The following is a 22,355-nucleotide window of genomic DNA, read 5'->3' as shown; positions in this document are numbered from 1 at the left end:
CTGGAATGGAACCCAGGACCCTTCAGTCCGTAGGCCCACGCTCTATCCACTAAGCCAAACCAGCTAGGGCTATAGCCTTCTTAAACAGGTCTCCTTGCCTCAACTAGTCCAACCTTCCTCCTGCTATAAAACTAGTCTCACTGAAGCTTAATTCTAAGCAGGGTAGACCTTGGTTCAGAAACCTAGTGATGCTCCAGTTTCTACCACGTAATTTTGCTTGAAATTCACACCTAGCCCGGCGGGCATGGCTTAGTGGTTGAGCAGCAACCTATGAACCAGGAGGTCATGGTTCAATTCTTGGTCAGAGCACATGCTGGGGTTGTGGGCTCAATCCCCAGTATGGGGTGTGCAAGGGCAGCTGATCAATGATTCTCTCTCCCTCTCCCTTCTTCTCTGAAATCAATAGAAAATATATTTTTAAAAACAAAGAAAGAAATTCACTCCTAAAGTGGCTCGAACCTGCATAGCTAACTTATTTCTCTTATGTGTCTATACATTGTGTCCACTATCTATTTCCCCCTGCAAGCATCTTTGTTAGCACTGTGCTTAAAATGCCTTTCATTTTTGTATCTGTCTCTCTTATCCTTCAAATGCTCAAATGTCACCACCTCCTTAAAAGCCTTCCTTAACCCCCCAGAGGCAGAAGTATTATCTTACTTGTATAAATTCCTATAGAGAAGACCTCTCTTTTGGACCATATTATCTTCTGCTTCCCTACATAGGTATTTATGTAAATATCTCGATTTCTCTGCTATTCAGTTTTTTCCAACAAGTATAACAAATGATAAGAACTGACAAATTTATTCACTTAAAAAATTTAACAGTGGTTCTCAACTCTGGTTGCACATTAGAATCACGTAGGAAGCTTTTTAAAAATGCTAATACTTGATTCGAAGATTTTGATGCATTGGTTTGGAGTAGGGCCGGGACATAAGTATGTTTTTAAGTTCCCCAGGTGATTGCAATTTGTGCAGACACAATTGAGAACCACTGTCCTTAATTGTAGTGCAATTATTAGTGTACTAGGTAGAGATATGCTAACTCAGTTAATTTAGCTGTGTCTGCCAGGATTTGCTTGCTTAGAGGCACTAATTAGCTTTCTTCTAAAGTCTTCATTTAGTTCATGGTGTTGGAAGTGCTTCTTGGCTGTCAGGAGAAAGGATGAATTAGAAACAATAGAATTGTCAGTTTTCATTGGCACATTTAATTTTGTAATGATAGATTTCAAAAATTACTTGAAGAACATATACAAGTGAGCGTTTGAAATCATAAGGTATACTCACTTCTTAAAATGAATCAGACATGAGCTTGTGTGGTATAGTGGTTAGAAGTGTAGACTGGTGGGGAGTGCTTCTGGGGTTAGTTGCTCATCTATTACTGACTACGTGACCTTAAGAAAGTCTCCTGAACCTCACTTTGGAGTTAACACTTGATGCAATTTCACATAAAGGTTGACAATCAACAAGTGAGTTTCATAAAGGAAAAAATCTTTTTACAAACTTGGAAATCACTGATGTTTCTTATGTTTGACTTAGTGGTTGAGATCTTGCCACAAAGGGAACTGGGAAAAAGAACTGGCATTCTTTAAAGGAAACAAATGCATTTCCTTCCATTTAGAAACCTACCCACCACTCATTTTAAAGTGTCTGACTTTTAAATTCAGCTCTGACCACTTGGCATCTGTTTCCTTGTCAGTTATAAAGGCATGTTTACTGTTTACTTAAAAAACAACATCAACACAGCGTAGGAAAGTAGTTACCTCTGCACATGGCCCAGTCCGTGTTCTTACCTGGAAAAAGAAAAGCTCTTCCACAGGGTTCTTCGTTCTTTCCCTGTGCCCCCGTGGCTGCGGTACTTCAGGGAGGAAGCCAAGGGCCACCGATTAGACAAATGTTTTTAGAGAATCGCTGACAGAGTTGAATCTTCTTCTGCCTTCTCCCTAGTAAGAAAAAAGCAAGATGGGAAAAAGTATGTTAAATATGTAATCCTAATTACTTTCATGATAAAGAATACATAGCTACAATTCCTTATGAAAGTTTGTACTAAAATTAAAAAAAAAATTTTTTTTACTATCTGAGACAGGCGTTTTGCAAAATGTCTTGGGTTTGTGTGGGCCCTCAAATTTCTGAAAATAGATGACATTTTGACCTATTGTGTTACTTGCTGGTCACAGCTCTTTGTTTCAGTTTTGAGTGTATGTTTGTGCAGAGGTATTCTGGTTTAATCCTTTATCATTTAGCACTTGCTCATATAGAGAAAGAAGGAAAATCCCAACTCATGTTTTATAAGAAGACAAAATATAGGTGAAGTGACAGTTGTTATTGCCATGCAGGAAGAAAGGAATAGTAAGACTTGATAATAAACAAGATGACTTTGTGATAAAGGTGTCCATTTTTAGCACTGTTCTTAACCATTGTGACCCTGATAAATCCCTTACTCTGTCCAAAGCCTCAGTTACTTCAGCTGTCAAAGGGAAACTAGCTAGGTTGAGACTAAGTCACACTTGAGGAAATTAGGTGGTGGTATAGCCTCATAAAATAAGATTATGCAGTTAAACCTCATCTTTTAGATTCTTCATTTACCCAGGCTGTTATTAATAAGGATGCCTATCTTTCCCAGAAGACTTTTGTTTTTGTTTGATTCTAAGCTCCCAAAATGTCTGGTATTGTATTATCTGTTCTGTTTTAATTGATAAAAGTATTTAACAGAAATATTCCTCTTACCTTCTCCTTCCCAGCCCTAACTTCTGAGGGATGAGAGAGTGTTAAAAAAATTTTTTAAGCCCAACATTATCTTTAGTAGTCTCTGCATGTCATCACCCTTATGCACGGTAATCAGCAGAACAGGTTTCCCTCCTGCACCAGAACTCTGTGTGAACCCAGCGATTTCTCAAATCTGATAGGTACAGAAAGTGTGTGGCTTTTCACTTCCTGTCCCTTCCTCCAACCCCAAACCATAGAGAAGCATGCTTTCTGGTTACATTTATTCTGCTTGACGTTCTCACAGCTTTTTCTTCCCTTAAGATTGAGTATGAGGAGTGTTGTTCATTGTCATTTTACAACAGCCTAGCAGTTTGATTCTGCAAGTTTGGAAATTAATAACTCTCAGAAAACTCCAAGAGTGCTTGCTTCTCTTAGTTTTGAGGGTCAGAGTAAAGGATGTCTGTGCTCTATCATTTCAGCCAAGTGGCTGATGTGATTTTCAGTATTTCACACAGATTATTCAGAAAAGGATAATTCAGACTATGCTGTGATTTCCAGTGTTCCAGGAGCTGCACTGTGTATTCCCCGGTGGGAATGAGGGCAGTGAGGAAAGCAACAGGGACCATTATTGGGAAGGCCATTTAAAAATCCAAGTTCATTACTGACTTAAATGAGGAGTAGTCAGATGGCATTACGAGGAAAGATTAAAAGGACTTACAATTAATTTAAAACCATTTTCAAGAATATGAAGGAATAATGTTTTTGTTGTTGTGTTTCTTAAAAACCTCATCCTAAGATATTTTCCATTGATTTTTATTGCAGTATGGGTGATGGACAACAGAGTTCCATAAGTTGTTTAGCTCCACTTGCTCAGTAAACCACAACTTGAACTCTTTCTATTGCTTTCTCTGTTGGTAAGATTCAAACCAGTGATAAGTTACTCTGAGGCTCAATCAAGAGTTTGTACAGCTCTAAATCCTGGGATGTAAGGATCTATTTTTTTTTTATGCCACTTTTTAATTAAAAATCTTTCTCTTGTTTTAGTTGTCAAACTTTGAAACTCCTCTTACTACTGTGTATAATAATTCCTGTTAACCAGATGTTGTTTGATAGCTCAGTAATAACAAATGGAGAGTACATGTCCTAACCTGTCTTGCATTCTCTTTTTTTGATGTGCAGCATATGTGGAGCAGTCAGCTAAATAAAGGTCTTATCATTAAGATACAGTTTGATACTTGGCTTTTTGCTTGTGTTGTCATGCCATTTACCATATGGTAAAGAACTAGTTATAGAAGATTGCCTGTCTTTTCAGAATGGAGATTTGAATCAGTGGCGTTTTCATGAGAAATTTCCTCTCTTGTCTGTGATTTATACATTGCAAGTTATGTAATTTCTTTTTTCAAATTATATTCTCCAGCATACAAATTGTTGGTGGTAAGCCATCCTTTTAGTGCCACCTTTGGAGGTTTTTATTCATACTTAAAAGAACTTGAAAGAAATAAATTGAAACATAACAATTTTTTTTTGTTTTTACGCATGGCCAATCACATTTCTGTTATTTTAAAGGTATTTCCTACATAAAACACATTGTTAAATACCAACTGTGGTATATTGCTGTTTTTAAAGTAGAAGTAGTTATTTGGGCCCAGTTTATTGTGGCTTTCTTTGATATACACTACTAGAAGTTGCAGGACTGGAATAGATGCTAGAGTCTTTTTCAATATATAATAGGGTGGGAGTTCTTTAATGAAAAGGTTAAACAGATAAGTTATTACCATATCATAATTAACAATGTATGGATAAAGGATCAAGGGGAAAGAAGCCTTAACAAAAAAGGGGAGTGTTGGATAAGGTCCTGAGATTGTGTACTTCAGAAATAACTTAGAGGAGCAAGATTTTATTTCATGATATCCTTCTGCGAGGTGGAAGATAATGTTGTTTTATGTTTTGAATTAATAAATTTGGATAATATTTATATTCTGGGGCACTACATTTTAGGAATATGAGAAGCTAGAAGAGGTTATAAGGAAGAATACCATCTAAATGAGTAGTCAGATGGCATCTATGAGGAAAGATTAAAAGGACTTATAATTAATTTAGAACCATTTTCAAGAATATGAAGGAATAATTTTGTTGTTGTTAAAAACCTCATCCAAGGATATTTTCCATTGATTTTTAGAGTGGAAGGGAGGGCGAGAGACAGACAGAAACACCAATGTGAGAGAAACATATCGATTGGTTGCCTCCTGCACGCACCCCGGCCAGGGCCAGAGATTGAGCCTACAACCAAGGTATGTGCCCTTAACTGGAATCAAACCCAGGACCAGTGGCCTGACACTCTATCCACTGAGCCAAACCGGCAGGGGCTAAAGGAATAACTTTTAAGACCATGCCCCCCCAAATATTTTTATGAAGGAGAAAATAAAATTCTGTAAGAGATATTTAGATTATATATGAGGTACAATGTCTAGAAGTTTTTTTTTATTTTTTCATTTTTTTTAAAGTATGTTTTTATTGATTTTTTTACAGAGAGGAAGGGAGAGGGATAGAGGGTTAGAAACATCGATGTGAGAGAAACATCGATCAGCTGCCTCCTGCACGCCCCTCATTGGGGACCGAGCCCGCAACCAAGATATATGCTCTTGACCGGAATCAAACCTGGGACCCTTCAGTCCATGGGCCAACTGGTTAGGGCTAGAAGTTTATTAACCATTGCAACATAATACACACAGAAGTGTAGAATCCCCTTCCTTCAAGATAGTAGAGATAGTTGATTTGCAGTCTGTGTAAAGGAACCAAATCACTACATTAAGAAAGGATCTTGAATCTCTTTTCTTAGATCATTTAACTCTTAATGGGAGGAGACTGAAAGGAAGTATAGATTCCAAAAGCAGCTAAGTTCTTGTTTTGCAGCTACATTCTATTATTAGCATTGACCTAAGAAGAATAAGAAAACGCCCCAGTCAGGAACAGTAGAAATAGCCAGAAATACACAGAAATGAAGACCTATATTAGTTGGATTGTAGATATCCTAAATTGCTCTTTCTCTTGGCCAAATAAATCCCATCTCATTTAGAGTGAAAAGAATTTCCTCTCCTTTTATGCTTCACCTATGAGACTACAGTACTTTTGCTCCTGAGAAAGGTACTACCAAGCACCCACTCAGGGCTGACCCCTTGCTCCACAGTTTCCTCTTCAGGACTGGAAGTGAATTAAAACTATAAACTGAGCCAGCTCTGTGGCACTTAGCACTACTCACTCTTGGCCAATCTTAGCACTTCCCTGACAACAAAGTTCCAAGACAAGTGGAAGTGAGGAGGGAAATGCAGGAACAACTGGTAGGTCTTTAATGCTTGGTCTATCTGATGGATTTTCTGTAACATTCTGGCAGGAAGGTGCCACTATGTGCGATCAGGAGGAGGAGTCAAAAAAAGATTTCCTCCCTTCCTTTCTCTAAAAAGGAAAGGTGGAAAATTTTATGAAGAAAAAACGTTTCAGTAAACACAATAAAAAAGTGGCCTCTTAAACTGGTTTTTGGGTTTTTTTTCATTCAACAAGGAAATATTGATCATCTACAGTGTGCCAGGCACTAGGGATACAGTGAACATGTCATTGCCCTCATGAGATTCACCTTGGATCAGAGATAGACAGTAAACAAGCAAACTGGTGATACAAAATTAGACAAGAGTAAAGACTACATAGACAAATAAAGCAAAATAAGTAGAAGGTGAGAGTGAGGATCAATTGCAGATGGTGACATTTAAACAAAACTGTCACGTGAAGGAGCCCACCATGCAGAGATCTGGGGAAGAGCCTCTCCAGGAAAGAAAACATCTAGCCCTCAAGTGGGAGCAGACTAAACCCTGACATCATTGAAGCAAGGCTGGTCAGTTCGACTGGAGTAGAGTAAACCAGAAAAGTTCTCTTTCTAGCTAGAAGGTTTTATTTTTGGTTTCTTTAAGCATCTTCCATACTTTCACAGGCAGAACCTGAATATTCTAGAGCCAAAGGGTTCCTTTGGATTTCTCATCTCCTGTTTTAATTGCTCTCATCATCAGAGTTATCTATATATATAAAAGCCAAGCAACCAGAATGACTGGTTGCTACGATACCCACTGTGGCGGCCAACCGGCCTGATCAGGGCCCCAACCGCCCTCATCCCCTTTCCACCCCCCCCCCCATGGCCTGGCTCCGATCAGCCCCCATCAGGGCAGACCAGCTGGACCCCCACCTGTGCATGAATTTGTGCATCAGGCCTCTAGTAGTATATAAAGCATTGTATAGTGTTTGTTTTAAATTAAAATTGGTGCATAATACTCTTCCAGTATAAGGTTTGGGAACTTTTTTTTTTTCATCTTTATTGTTGAGATTATTTCAGATGTCCCTCTTTTTTCCCCACCCCACCCCAGGCCTTCACCACCCTATTGTCTGTGTCCATAGATAATGCATATATGCATATAAGATCTGTGTTTAATCTCTTCCCACCCTCCCATCTGCCTTCCTTCTGAGAATCGTCAGTCTGTTCCATTTCCATGCCTCTGATTCTATTTTATTCACGTTTATTCTCTTTATTAGATTTTTTTATTCGTTTTGATTTTTAGATTTGTTGATAGGTATGTATTTGTTGCCACTTTGTTCATATTTTTTATCTTTTTCTTCTTCTTCCTCTTCTTAAAGAATACCCTTCAACATTTCATATAATACTGGTTTGGTGGTGATGAACTCAGCTAGCTTTTTATTGTCTGTGAAGCTCTTTATCTGACCCTCAATTCTAAATGATAGCTTTGCTGGGTAGATTAAACTTGGTTGTAGGTCCTTGCTATTCATCACTTTGAATGTTTCTTGCCACTCCATTCTGGCCTGCATAGTTTCTGTTGAGAAATCAGCTGACAGTCCTATGGGCATTCCCTTGTAGGTAACTAACTAACTGCTTTTCTCTGGCAAAGCTTTTATAAAGGGCCCGATTGTAAATATTTTCAACTTTGCTGGCCCTTATGGTCCCAACTACTCAACTCTGCTATTGTAGCATGAAAGCAGCCATAAAATGTATAAGTAAAGGAGCATGGCCAGTTTTCAATAAAACTTTATTTACAGAAATAAGCAGCAAGCAGCCGTTAGCCCATAAACCCACTCTAGTACATTAAGAAGTGCTGATATCAGAAAGCAGTGATTTTAGTTCTATAATCATTCACCTGTGGGGGATACAAAGATGGGTGACTAAAATGTGATCCCAGTCATCCATCTGGCTGGGAGATGAGAAAAATATATACAACTAACAATACACATTTTAATATTATTTGAAATATAAGAATCTATTCATGTGATTGAAACAAAATAAAAGGAAATAAAAAAGCCCAAAGATACTGGATTTCTTCTATTAGTAGTTAGTAAAGCAAGAGAACAAAAAGATCAGAGTTATGAGAGAGGATTGTGATGGCAATGTGGAGCATGGGTTGGAGTGAGAGACCACTCAGGAGGCTGTCGCTGTAATCCAGGGAAGAGATAACTCATCTCCATTAGGAGAGGGACAGTGAGAATGGAGAAGGTGAAGTGAATGTAAGAGGCATCTCAGAGGGGAATCAGCAGGACTTGGTAACTGATTGGACAAAGAACATTAAGGGGTATCAATTAAAGATGACTAGTTTCTAATACTATAAGATTTCTATGAAACTAAGAGGGTCAGAAATTCAGCTTTAAACATAATGTATTTGATGTACCTTTTGGACACCCAGGGGGAGAAAAATCCTAGAAGGTAAGTTAGAGATTTGAGTCATTGATAGTCAAAGTCATAAGATGGAATGTAGTACAAAAAGAAGGTCATTATGAAACCTTAGGTAAGACCTATCTTTCATGGGCTGCTGAAAAAAGAAATACCTACAAAATAGATTGAGTCAACTGGGAAGAGAACTAAGAGGGGGCTTTTGGATGTGCCAATTAAGAAACTGTTATTGGCCATGAAAGGAGCAATTCCTGTAATAAGTCTTTATTCATTTGTCATTGGGCCTAGCCAGAAGGTTTTAGGAATTATTTTTGGTTTCTTTAAGCATCTTGTTGTAACACATGTAGGGACTGTATTGCTTAGTGCTTTGTGGTTTCCAAAGCCATCGTCCATATTCCTAACAGAAGCAGACAATAGAACCCTGTCTCCAAGCTCAGTACAGTGCTCTTCTACATCACATCAGTCCTCAAACTCCACTCAGCCCAACAGCACCTATCGTTAGGGCATCGTATATTCTAAAAAAAATCCCAGTAATACCTTGGCAGTGGCTATAACGAATTCTTATCATTGCCTAAAACCATAATAAACTGATAAAACATTCTGATCTTGCTTCTGATTCATCCGTGCAATTAGGCACAAAAGCCTCTGGCTATGAAGATCACATGGAAATTCAGCAGATGGCCAGTGAGCAGCAGGCTAAACTAGAGCAGACTTGTAGTCATTTGCTATGAAGTAATAAAATCTTGTTAAAGTAGATGAGCCAAGGAATCTGGAAAACGTAAAGATTCTATATAGTCCTTATTCCACTCTAATTGTAAATTACTTTGGAGATAGAAGCAAATCATAATTCTTTTTAATGAATCGGAAAAGATTTTTCAAGGTTCATCATCTTTCTTGATATATTATTCATTATGACTTTATAACTTGTCAAAGCAATCTTCAGGTTTTGTACTCATGAGCCTGGTTTCTAGAAAGGATAATTTTAAAGGGAAAACAGAATTTTTACATGACTCTCCACTGGATTATTAATGTTTAGTGGTACACAGGAACTATGAGAGTATTTATTCATTTACACCTCACCTTATTCCAAAAAGGATTTAAGTCAACTTAAAATTTTTAGAAAGTTAGTAATATATATTTCTATAATCATTTACATTTTGTGTTAGAAACTGGGGGATGGGGAAGAAGTAATCTTTTCAGTTAAAGATCAAAGGAGTAAATAAGGTTAAAAGAAATCTCATTGGCTAACTTTCCAGGAGTATAATTAATTATGCAACAAAACTTGTGGGCTCCAATGTTAAGAGGCTCCAGAAGCCTAAGGATTGCTGTTTATCCACTTGATGGCTTGCTGCAGAAATCTCCAGGCACCAGGTTGATATTTTCCTCTCCCAACAAACACCAGACCTTGTATGATTTCTCTATCAGTACTTCCTTCTGCCTGCCAGGTACTGTCATTTTTATATGTGTAGTCCTTTAGTTCTCTAAAGCAAACTTAAAACCTTCTGTTCTTTCTGCATTTTCATCCAGGGCTCAGTGCATATCAGTCAGGTAAAGATTAAACTTAGGGTGCTCTACAGACTGCAAAGAATGAAAGCTAGCATATGAGCCAGAAGCATGGGATTTTTTAAGATAAATTGCCGAGGTGCAAAGCTCTGACTTTCCACTTACTATCTTTGTGACCTGGAAGAAGGGAGAAAGGTACTTCAATTTTTGTGTGCCTTCATTTCCTTATCCATAAAATGAGAGCCATAATTCATGCTCAGAACATGTAAATAGTAAGTATTTATAGGTAACACATGGTAAATGTTAATTGATAGTCATTACCATAACTAATTTTTTTAATCCCAAATGTGTTTATTGGGATGGCTCTCCTCTCATTTTGATTCGGGATGCTTTTAGTGATGCTTCCTTCTGAAGCAGCTTCCTCTGGAAGCCTTGCTTTTTCTCCAGTAGGCTGAGTAGCCAACACACAAAACTACTGTTTGTGCGTGGCTAAAGACGGTGATAATTTTATAGCATCCTGGGTGTTGCACATCCATGCAGTAGGGATTAGGACTCCACACCAGGAACTGCTGCTTCTGTTTCTCTTCTCTCTGGAGAGGGATGAAGGAAATCCTTAGCAAGAGGCATGTTGTTGTGGGGAGGTCGTCACCATCAGAAATGCTATATCATACTATTTTTTAAAAAGCCTATTCATCTACAGTATCCTACTTGAATTTTGCAATAACTTTTAAGGAACTTAAGTATTATTAGCCCCATTTTATAGATAATAGATCCTAAGGCTTTGATGTTCAACTTGCCCAAAATTGTAACAAGCATTCCAGACAGATCTAGGATTAGAACTCTGTTGCGTAGAGACAGAGTTCTAGTGGTTGCAGTTAGACTAAGGAGGGAACAGGTTTCATCGGGTGAGTCAGCTCTAAAACATTCAAAGTGGGTGCTCAGAGCTTTGTTTTGAGGATTCTCAAAGCAGGTCCAGCTCATTAAGAAGAGAATGCCTGATTGATTAGCTTTGTTTGCCATGGGCCCAGGAGCATGGAGCAGGATTGCATTGTTGCTTTCTTTTCTTTTTTTTTTCTTTCTTTTTTCTAAGTCCTAGCTAAAGTTTCCCATTAACTCTAGTTTTTCTTTATAAACAAAACACTTAGGTACATTTGAACACATCTTTTAATAAACTTACTAATTTATAGAGTAAATATATCCTTATAAGTTTGCTAAAGAAGTATTACTATTTTCTAAAATAGTTTCTAACTAGGGCAATTGATGGAACAATTCTCTTACAAGCTGTTTATAAATCTTCTCATTTTCTGCTCTCATGAGCACACAGGTTGAAAAATCTAGTAGTCACCATTTACTTCTAATTTGAGGGTTAAGTTTAAAACATGGCACTTTAAGAAGTAATTGAGAAAACTTTGTTTTCGTATATGAACCAAATATTAGTCTCCTTGAAAGTGAGAGAAATTGCCTAAGATGTGTCATATAAGTACCATTTTAAAAACACACCAAAGTTGCCGAAACCGGTTTGGCTCAGTGGATAGAGCGTCGGCTTGCGGACTGAAGGGTCCCAGGTTCGATTCCGGTCAGGGGCATGTGCCTGGGTTGCGGGCACATCCCCAGTAGGAGATGTGCAGGAGGCAGCTGATTGATGTTTCTCTCTCATCGATGTTTCTAACTCTCTATCTCTCTCCCTTCCTCTCTATAAAATATCAATAAAATATATTTTAAAAAAAAACACACAAAAGCTAGGTTTCTGTGGAGTTGACGTATCTGATCTACCTCCTCTGACTTCTTGGTTTTATTTTAGCCAATATTATTCTATCCCCAGTATCTTTAGTCTTATTGTGGGAAAGCAGCAACTTTGTATTTTAAATATCAACTTACCTAAGTGTGGGAAAAGGCAGAGTTGACTTCTGGATTCCACCTTCTCTGCAGCAAGATGCCTCAGGAAAAGCTGGCTGCAATTGCCTAAATTCAACCAAGTGCCCAGTTTGGGTTTGGCTTTGGAAGGCCTGGGTAGTCCTATTTCCCAGTATGAACTACCTGTGAGAAATACCAGCAGACAAAGCTCAGGAAGTATGAGACCTGATACTCCATCCCCTACCTCTACAGAAATACAGAGAGGTGGGGGAAGTACACATTACAGTAGTTTTCCCATTTAGAACTTTGTGGATTTCACTAGACTACTAGTATTTATTACTGGAGTCGCTTAACCTCTAGTTCTTGTTAAGACACCTTCAGAGAGAGAGAGAATTTACCACCTTCTCAAAGTCCTGGCCATTTCTGAACAATTTTGACAAATTTTTACTTTTGTATTCTCTATGAAATGGCTAAGCAAAGATGAAATCTGTCTCTCGAAAAATAACATTTCCCATTCTACACACACTGCTGCAGAATTGCTCAGCTCCGATTTCTTGACTGTTATTGTTTTAAATCAGAGTTACCTTATTTATATTTTATGTGCCCAGTGGCAATGACCAAGATTAAATAAGCATCGCCCAACTGGTGTGACTCAGTGGTTAAGGGTCGACCCATGAACCAGGAGGTCACTGTTCGATTCCCAGTCAGGGGATATGCCCAGGTTGTGGGCTCCATCCCCAGTAGGGGGCATGCAGGAGACAGCCGATTAATGATTCTCTCTCATCATTGATGTTTCTATCTCTCTCTCTCTCACCCTTCCTTTCTCTGAAAATCAATAAAAATATATTTTTTAAAACGATTAAGCATCTGGAAGAGCTTTGTGCAAGGTATAAGACTATTTGGGGGGAAAAGAATTTTCTCTCCAAAAAGCTTTCCAGGAATGTAAGTAACTTGCAAAGGTTCTACAAATCATGATCTCTGGAGATTAAAATATTTATGAAAAGTAATGGTCTTGAGTATTTGTAATTAGATTAGTCACTTTTTAAAAATGATACTTGCTAATCACATTTGAATTTAAATTACTTTTAACAATCTATTACATGCAATCTTTAGGGGTATTTACTATAAATGATTAAAGAAAAAAGCAGAGTGTTACTTATAAAGTTTATATTAAGTGCCTTATGTAATTCATCTCTTTAGTGTTTTAAAAATAAAAATGTTAAGGTTTTATCTAAAAGGCAATCTTATTTTTTATTTATTGTCTTTTTCCAGGTGATATAATCCAAACATTCATTATAAATTACTAGAGGCCTGGCGCACGAAATTCATGCATGGAGTGGTGGGATCCCTCAGCCCAGCCTGTACCCTCTTGCAATCCGGGACCCCTCAGACATCCCTCTCTCAACCCAGGACTGCTGGCTCCTAACCGCTCACCTGCCTGCCTAATCGCCCCTAACCACTCTGCCTGCCTACCTGATCACCCCTAACCTCTCGCCTGCCTGCCTGATCGCCCCTAACCACTCGCCTGCCTGCTTGATCACCCCTAACTACTCGCCTGCCTACCTCATATCCCCTAACCACTCTGCCTGCCTCCTGATCGACCCTGACTGCTCACCTGCCTGCCTGATCACCCCTAACCACCTCTGCCTCAGCCCCCACCACTGCGGCTTCATCTTTCAAGGACATTTGGAATGATGTCTAGAAGGTCGTTCAGCTGTCCGGTCTAATTAGCATATTACACTTTTATTATTATAGATGTTTTTAAAGCAATTCTCAGCTTCAAGCTTCTCCCCACAACTTCCTTTCCCCAAGTGGAAAGAAAAAACTTCATTAATTTTCCTTTCTGAGCAGAATTTTGGTGGGTTTTGCTGCCATGAAGAACATGTTATAGATCCAGACTTTTAGGCATCTTTCTGTAATTAATAATATGTTTGATCTTTCCAGTTTTTTTCTGAGATTTCTCTTCTGCTTGTATTAGGAAAGCCTCTCCCTGGGAATGTTGATAAATCAGAAAGACTTCATCTCTGCCATGACAAAAACATGTTGAGGACTGAAGCCCCCTTATTCCTTCCCATTTCATGAATATGTATTTAATATTTTTGGTTGTTTCAGACTGACGCCGATTCTTGGCATTCAGAAGCATTCTCAGGAAAATATGGTGTTTACACAGTTTCTAGCTACCCTGCTTGAAGAATTACATTTAAAGAATGAAGACCTTGAAAATTTAACCATCATATTTAGAACTGGCTGTTAAATAGAGTGGTGAGTTGGATTGTGCTTTACTTTTGTTTATTTTTCATTTTTTGCCTGTTTAGATTCTTTTTTTAGTATGGAAATTTTAAAAACCAAGTACAGGCCCTGGCAGTTCAATTGGTTAGAACATCATCCCAATACACCAAGGTTGGTCAGGGAACATGTAAGAATTAACCAATGAATGCATAAATAAGTGGAACAACAAATCAATCTCTTTTGATATCTCTCTCTTTCTCTTCCTCCCTCTCCCCTCCCTTTCCCCCCTCTTCCCCTTTCCCTCCCTCCCCCCTTCCCCTCTCTCTCTAAAAAGCATCAATCCTATATAATAAAGAGGTAATATGCAAACTAACCCTTACACCTTCACAAGATGGCTGCCTACGACCAAGCCGGCAGGGGGGTTAGTGAGGGACAACCAAATGACTGAACAGCAGGCTGCGTGTGGTAACCAGGCCAGCAGGGGGGGCAGTTGGGGGCGATTAGGCTGGCGGGGGGGGGGGGGCAGTGAAGGGCAACTAGGCTAGCAGGGGGGGCAGTTAAGGGCAATCAGGCTGGCACACAGGGGCAGTGAGGGGTGATCAGGCCGGCGGGTGGGGGGGGCAATTAGGGGCGACCAGGCAAGCAGGTAGGTGAGCAATTAGGAGCCAGTGGTCCAGGATTATGAGAGGGATGTCCGAATGCCAGTTTAGGCCCGATCCCCCGATCCCCCAGATCAGGCCTACACTGGCATTTGGAGATTCCCCCAAGAGGTTCTGGTTGAAGAGGGTACAGGTTGTGCTGAGGGGACTCCCCACACACACTCTTGTGCACTAATTTCGTGCACTGGGCCTCTAGTATAAAAATAAAAACCAAGTATAGACATCAGGATATCCTCAGCTTGCTAACGGAGAACATGACATCCATTAGTTCTCAGCTGCCACACACTTCCTATCCACTCTTGTTACTTTGTGCCCCATCCTTGTTATTATTCCCCCTAAATAGGTTTGCCATAGTTAATTCTGTTTCTTGCAATCCACTATGACCTTCATACTCAAACCCCCATGTCCAACCTGGTAAGTTTCTTCCCAGGAAATAGCAACTAACTTCAACTCAACTACTGCAATGATCCATTGAGAACATCCTCATCTTACTTCCCTCTTCAAAGAAATCACCCCCAACCCAGCCAACACCCTAGTACTCTCATGTACAGATAAGCAGATAAATTTACAAGTCTGACTGTGTTGAATTGTGACCCTGCTCCCAGATGCATAGCCCTCCCCTACACCTCCTTCAGAACTGCCCATCAGAATGTACCTCCCTCGTGCTGTTTTAATCATAACTCTTCATCTTTTCCTCTCTTTGCTTCTCATTTCACATACTCTCAAGTGCTCAGATAGTTTTTTAAAATTTGTAATTCAAGTTTAGTTGGCATACAATAGTATATTAGTTTCAGGTGTACAACATAATGATTCAACATTTATATGTCTTATGATGTAATCACCACACTGTGCTAGTAACCACCAGTCACCATGCCAACTTATTATGATATTATGACTGTATTTCCTATGCTGTATACTACATCTCTGTGGCTCATTTATTTTATAACTGAAAAGTTTGTACCTATTATTTTCCTTCACCTTTTCTAACAATCCCCCTACTTTCTCCCCTCTGGCAACCATCAGTTTATTCTCCATTTTTGAGTCTTGGTTTGTTTGTTCCTTTGTTTTTTAGATTCCACATATAAGGCAAATTATATGGTATTTGTCTTTCTCTGTCTGACTTATTTCACTTAGCACAATACTCTCTAGGTCCATCCATGTTGTCACAAATGGCAAGATTTCATTCTTTTTAATGGCTGAGTAATATTACATTGTATACACTGAGTGGCCAGATTATTATGACCACCTGACGTTTGTAGGCAAGTTAGCTATAATTTCGCACTGAAGTTGCTAGAGGACCAGACCATCCTATCTAATAATAGAGAAACATGGTAATTAACCGTACCTCTGACACGCTTCCCATTGGCTAATCAGGGCGATATGCGAATTAACCGCCAACCAAGATGGCAGCCAGCAGCCAGGCAGCTGAAGCGAACAGGAGGCTTGCTTGCTCCAGTGATGGAGGAAGCCAAGGTTCCCTGCCTGCCACTGCCAGCCTCTGAGCTGCAGTCTAAGAAACAATGTTGCAATTATAGAAGCTAAACAAACCCCAGAAACCTGCTTTCAGCATCAGAGCTGGAGCGAGCAGGACCACAAAAGTGTTACAATTATAGAACCCAAACAAACCCAGATACCTGCTTTCAGCAGCCGAGGTCTCAGAGCTGGAGCCAAGCCTCAGAGCTAAAGCCGGCTCTCAGCTCCAGTGACAGCCATAGAACGTAAATAAAGCCCAGAATAAAAAAAAGAAAAAGAAAAAAAGGAGAGGTCGGGAGCTTCAGTCGCCCGCCAGCCTGAAAACAGCCCTCAGCCCCTCACCCAGACTGGCCAGGCACCCCAGTGGGGACCCCCACCCTGAAGGGGGTGTGACCAGCTGCAAACAGCCGTCATCCCCTCATCCAGGCTGGATGATTTCTACTATTCTGTCGTGGTCACTAATCCATTCTTCTGTTTTATCTAATCTGCTGATTTCTTCTAGTGTAGTTTTCATTTCAGTTATATTGTTCCTCAGCTATGATTAGTCTTTATTTTCTAACTTTTTGTTCAAGTTCTGAGTTCCTCTCTTCCACTCTCAAATTTGGTGAACATGCTTATAGCCATTCCTTTGAATCTTTATCAGGCAAATTATTTATCTCCATTTCATTCAGCTTTTTTTTTTTTGGATTTGTTGTTCCTTCATTTGGAACCTGTTCCTGGTTTCTCATTTTGACTTTCAGTGTTTGTTCCTGTTAAGTAGATGTAATACCCATCTCTTCCAATTTTGAAAAGATGGCCTTGTGTAGAAGTAACTCCTGCGTATGTATACCAGGGGTGGGGAATGTCCAGCCCACAGGCCACATAAGGCCCATGAAATCATTTGGCCTGGCCCTGCAAAGTCATTAGGGGTGAGTTACTTGAATGTTTGACCCAATATAGCAGGCTAATTTTTAAGTTGATAATTTTGTATGGCCCTTGGCAGAAAAAAAAGGCTCCCCACCCCTGGTATAGACTGTGTGCTGGGTTTTGGCAAGGTGGTTGGAGTCAGGGAGGACGCCTACAGTGTCTGGTGTCAGTTGCCTGGGAGGTGCTGGCCCAGGGTGAAGTGACCCAGTGCATACACATGCATACAGTAGCTCCCTATTGGTCTGGCTGTCCTGGACAGAGTGAAGTACTGGCAGGGAAGCCCCAATGCATGCATATTTTGGTGACCTTTCAGTTCCCACAGGATCGAGGTCTGGATGAGGCAAAGCCTGTTGATCCAGTTGTCTAACCAGAGCTGAGATCCAGGCTAGGCTGCCAACTACAGCACCATTTGGTTCACTGAAACAAGCTTTGGACAGGGCATCTGGAAATTCACTGCAGCAGCCTTGTAGGTCCACCAGAGCACTTGCATAGCACTCCCCCCTGCACTATCCAGCTGGAGGGGGATGTAAACATTGACACTCACCTGGCACCGCTGATCCCAGAGTGCTGTCATGATTCTTCAACCTTTATGTGCTCGCGCGCGCGATTTCTCTCTCTCTCTCTCTCTCTCTCTCTCTCTCTCTCTCTCTCTCTCTCCCTCTCTCCCTCTCTCCCTCTCTCCCTCTCTCCCTCTCTCCCTCTCTCCCTTCCTCCCTCCCTCCCTCCCTCCTTTGATGTGCAGAAACTTTTCAGTCGGCCCTGAGTTGTCTCTCAGAAGGAATTGTTGTAAATGTGGGTGTGTATTTGATGTGTTCATGGGAGGGGGCAATTTAGTTTCTTTCTATGCCACCAGTTTGGACCCGCCTGATAGGTTTTGATTTAATGTTGTGATTGAAGAAATTAATCCTAAACTACAAATGAGACCTTCTCAGGAAGCATTCTTTTTTTTCCCAACTTTCAATTCTTTTTAAAATTATCAAAACATACAACCTTGTTATAAAAGTTAAAATAATTGCATATAAGATTTAAAAAAGAAAAATTCCCCCTTACCTCTGCCTTCAATCCTGTCCTGTCTTCTTTCCAGAAGCACACTTGATGTCTGTCATTTTATTTTTTATTATTCGAATTTTTGTAAAAGAAAAAACATGGCCTTCAAGCAAATCTTTATATACATGAAAAGGATATTTGAGAGAGGTATTTTTGGTAAGCAAGAAAAAATGGTATTCCTTTACTGAACCTTCTAGAAAATGAAATATAAGGAAATAACATATAAGGAATAAGCACTATACCTGCCTCCCAACTTATACCCAGAGTGACCTTTTCCAATGATCCCGTTCCCCTGAAGATCTTGTAAAACAAAGGGTTTTAGCAGTGAGCTCAAAATGGCCTGTGTAAGTATCAATTCAAAACCTCTACTAAGAATATAGTGAGGTTGGAGATTTTTTGTTTTATTGGGCTTCAGATATAGAGGATCGAATTAATCATACTCTTTGGTTCAAAACACCTTTTCTCCATGAAATGAAAGGTGGGGTTTTTTCCAGATAGACTAAAAACAAAGAATGCCTAGCCAGAGGTCCTTCCAGACCTAGTTTAATAAATAGGTAGCAATTAAAAATCATTTTTAATTAGCATATTTAAAACTTGTAAACACATAGTGTTAAGTACTTTTAAGGACTTCCAACAAAATGTTTCTGCCGGGGTCCAACCCCAGCAGGTCCAGGGGTTCCCAAAGGCGTAGACAGAGTCGGCGAAGAAGGAATGACACGGAGACAGCGTTCAGTTGATCAGCAGCCTAGCCAGGATCTCCAGCCAAGTTCTGGTCTCGATCTCCAGAGAGGTTCTGCTCAGGATCTCCAGAGAGGTTCTGTCCAGGTTCTCCAGTCAGGTTCAGTCACCAGGTTCTAGTCAGGCTCTCTTGCCAACCTCTGCAGTCAGGTTCAGTCCAGGATCCCTTGCCATGTTCTCTCCAGCGAAGTTCTTCTGTCTGTAGGTTCTGTGTAGGTTCTGTCCTCTTGGCTCTGTGTTCTAAGTTCTGTCTTCTGAATTCTGTCTCATGAGTTCTGTGTTCTGAGTTCTGTCTGTTGTTGTCTTGTTGCATCTGTATTTATACCAGTTGATTCTAATCCTGTCAATTTCTATTACAAAGGTTAGGGCGTTTCTTATCTCCATTCCAGGGAGTAAAGATTATGTAGCTTAAGCATGATTGTTTGTAGTTAAATTGATTAACTACCCGCCTGGCACTTAGTTAAGGAGTTTCATCCCCTCCCTAACTTCAGGGGAAAATCCCTACCTGGGGATTCAACCTTTCTCGGAGAGGTGACCTTGGTTAAAACACAGCGCCAAGAAGGTGAACAAACATATTAAGAACCGTATGCCATATATGCGAGGTCCCCCGAAACAGCAAAGATGGACCAGCTCCCGGCATGTTTCAACTGGAATTAATAGTTACCCTGTTATTAATTATTTACATTATTTATTTGTGTAAATAAAGTAAACCTTTGCCCAGACTTTGTTAGTGTTACAAGAAATTCTGAATGAGTCTTATTACTTAATTTTGCATATGAGAAATGGAGATGGTTGTGAGTAAACAGATGGATTTTTTCTGTTTGCTTGAATTTTTAAGCTGTAAATTTATTTGCATATAAAGATTTTAATGTCTAATAACCTCTTTTTATTACTTGAGAGAGAGATGAAGGGAGGCGGGAAAGAGAGAAACATCAATTTGTTGTTCCACTTACTTATGCATTCATTGGTTGATTCTTGTATGTGCCCTGACCGGGGATCAAACCCACAACCTTGGCTTATCCAGACAGTGCACTAACCAGTTGAGCTACCCGGCCAGGGCTGTCTAAGAACCTTTTCAAGATTAAATTACTACTAATTAGTATATGTAAATATGCTTTTATTTACAAATAGCAGGGAGAAAAATCCAGCTCAAACATTTTTCTTATTATGGTATATTAATGTCTTAAAACAACAAACTTTTTTTTTAACCTTATCTTTTCTATGAGTCAAGAATCTGGACATAGTTTAACATGGAGCCTCTGGCTCAGAGTCTCTCAATGAGGTTGCAGTTCAGCTATCTGCCAGGACTATGATGTCATCTGAAGGCCCAAATGGAAGAAGATCCCCTTCTCCAAGCTCATTCATGTGGTTGTTGGCAGGATTAGTTCCTCACAGGTTATTGAACTCAGGGCCTCAGTTTCTCACTGACCCTTATCTAGAGACTTCTTCCAGTTCCTTGCCACATGGATCTCTACAGTGCACCTCACAACTTGGCATGTGGCTTCCCTCAGAGAGAGACAGTACCCAAGGTGGAAGCCACACTCTTTTTGTAACTAATCTCAGAAGTGACATCCCATCACTTTTGCTGTATTCCATGACCAGTTAGAAACTAATCACCAGGTCTAGCCCACACTTAAGGTGAGGGGATTGTATACGGATATGAATACCAAGAGGCAAGGATCATTAGGGGCCAACTTAGAAGCAGTCTCCTATAGATGGCCAATGTCCCAGTTTTATACAGAGTGGGGCAAAAGTAGGTTTAAAGTTCATATGGGAAATACAATAATAAGAATAAACTGTTTTGTGTACTCACACTATAAGCCTCCTTTTGTCCCACCCTGCATATAACATACTCACTGTCCAAGTGAGAGTCTTGAACTTCACACTAAATTCAGGGCACCCCTGAACCAATCCATGTGGCCACAGGTATGCTATAAGCTAACCCATTCGTTCTGTGAAGGGATGGGGCAGAGGAGGATTTTCTTATTGACCTAGACCAGTGGTCGGCAAACTCATTAGTCAACAGCGCCAAATATCAACAGTACAACGATTGAAATTTCTTTTGAGAGCCAAATTTTTTAAACTATATAGGTAGGTACATTGTTATTAACTTAATTAGGGTCATCCTAAGGCTTAGGAAGAGCCACACTCAAGGGGCCAAAGAGCCGCAGTTTGCCGACCAGGGACCTAGACCCATCAAAGCCTACCCCTCAAGCTGTATTATGAACTTGGGTCTATTTCACTCAAACCATTATTGCTATATAATGAAAAATGGAGTGTGTATTGGGAAAACAACACAGTTTTTTCAAAAGCTGGTAAAATATTTTAGGTGTTTTATTCAGACTGTCTTTTTTTGCTTCACAGATGTACTTCATGAAGAATGAATAGAAAATGAACTGTACACCATTTCTAGAATTCTGGCCACAATAAAGGTCTGGTGATGACTGACAGCTAGCTTTGTTCCAAGAAAAACCTTTACCTTCTCAGATTTCAGCCCCTTCCCTCCCAGCCCCTAACTATACAGAGTGACTTCCCAGGTAGAGAGGAACCATTATTCCAACAAGGATATACAAGTCCTTGCATCCTTGGCTATAAGACATAGGATTTTTATCTGAAAATAAATATTTAAGAAAATATGATGTCCATTTATTTATTTATTTATTTGGATGATTCCATCACAACACTTGACCAAAAAAAAAAAAAAAAAAATTGAGAAAAGTTCTATTTTGGCCTCATAGTCTAAACCAGGGGTGGGTAAACTTTTTGACTCGAGGGCCACAATGGGTTCTTACACTGGACCGGAGGGCCGGAACAAAAGCATGGATGGAGTGTTTGTGTGAACTAATATAAATTCAAAGTAAACATCATTACATAAAAGGGTACAGCCCTTGGCCCAAGTTTGCCCACGGCTGGTCTAAACTCTAGATTCTAAAGAACAATAACGAGGTCAATAAATGCAATTGGAGAAAAAGCCCTTTGGAAGCCTATTCATTAGTCTTTTAAAGAAGCTGACTGTGGTGTAATGTGGTTAACCTCACCCGTCCAAAACAGAAGTATCCCAGAACTTTCTGGACTCGATTTTTTTTTTAAAAAAAGCAAGGGGATGGGGAGGGGCAGAAGCAAGGGGATGGGGAGGGGCAGAGTGTGGAATCTAGAGTTTGTTTTCAAGAGAGACCATCTCTAGAATTTACACTGCTTTTTCAAAATGTGTATTGAAGCGTGCAAGTTAACAGAGCCTTCAGGGTAGTTAAAGGGGCCCCAGACAATTTGAGCAGCTTTACTGGAGAGAAAAGAAACAAAAACAAAATCAGATCTGTACTCTGGGACACTGGAAGAGATGCCAGCTGCTAAATGCCCAGCCACAGAAAGGACCAGAAAGCAGCCTGGCACACAACAGACCAGAATCTACAAGCTCTGCAAGGTCACAGGCTACAATATTAATATACAAATATCAATCGTTTTTGTATACTAGCAATGAAAATCCCAAAAATGAAATTAAGAAAATAATTCTAGGCATGCCCACAC

The 22,355-nt window shown here is 39.9% G+C and overlaps 1 protein-coding gene across 11 annotated transcripts in view; it reads left to right on the top strand.

The window, feature by feature from the left end:
- The window catches only part of RPAP2 (RNA polymerase II associated protein 2), a 101,712-nt gene extending 80,232 nt beyond the window's left edge, over positions 1-21,480 (top strand). For 6 of the 11 annotated variants that reach the window (XM_059688857.1, XM_059688852.1, XM_059688854.1 and 3 more), the window contains 2 exons: positions 13,891-14,040; positions 21,195-21,480. In XM_059688857.1, the coding sequence (XP_059544840.1) occupies positions 13,891-14,032 (142 nt within the window). In that variant the 3' untranslated portion in view covers positions 14,033-14,040; positions 21,195-21,480. The other 5 variants (XM_059688849.1, XM_059688848.1, XR_009451937.1 and 2 more) reach the window with 5 other exon arrangements.
- The last annotated feature ends 875 nt before the right edge of the window (positions 21,481-22,355 follow it).

Source organism: Myotis daubentonii, chromosome 3 (assembly GCF_963259705.1).
Source record: "Myotis daubentonii chromosome 3, mMyoDau2.1, whole genome shotgun sequence".
In the NCBI taxonomy this organism is placed as follows: Eukaryota; Metazoa; Chordata; class Mammalia; order Chiroptera; family Vespertilionidae; genus Myotis; species Myotis daubentonii.
The sequence above is the reverse complement of the archived record's forward strand: the minus strand, read 5'-3'. Positions and strand labels throughout refer to the sequence as shown.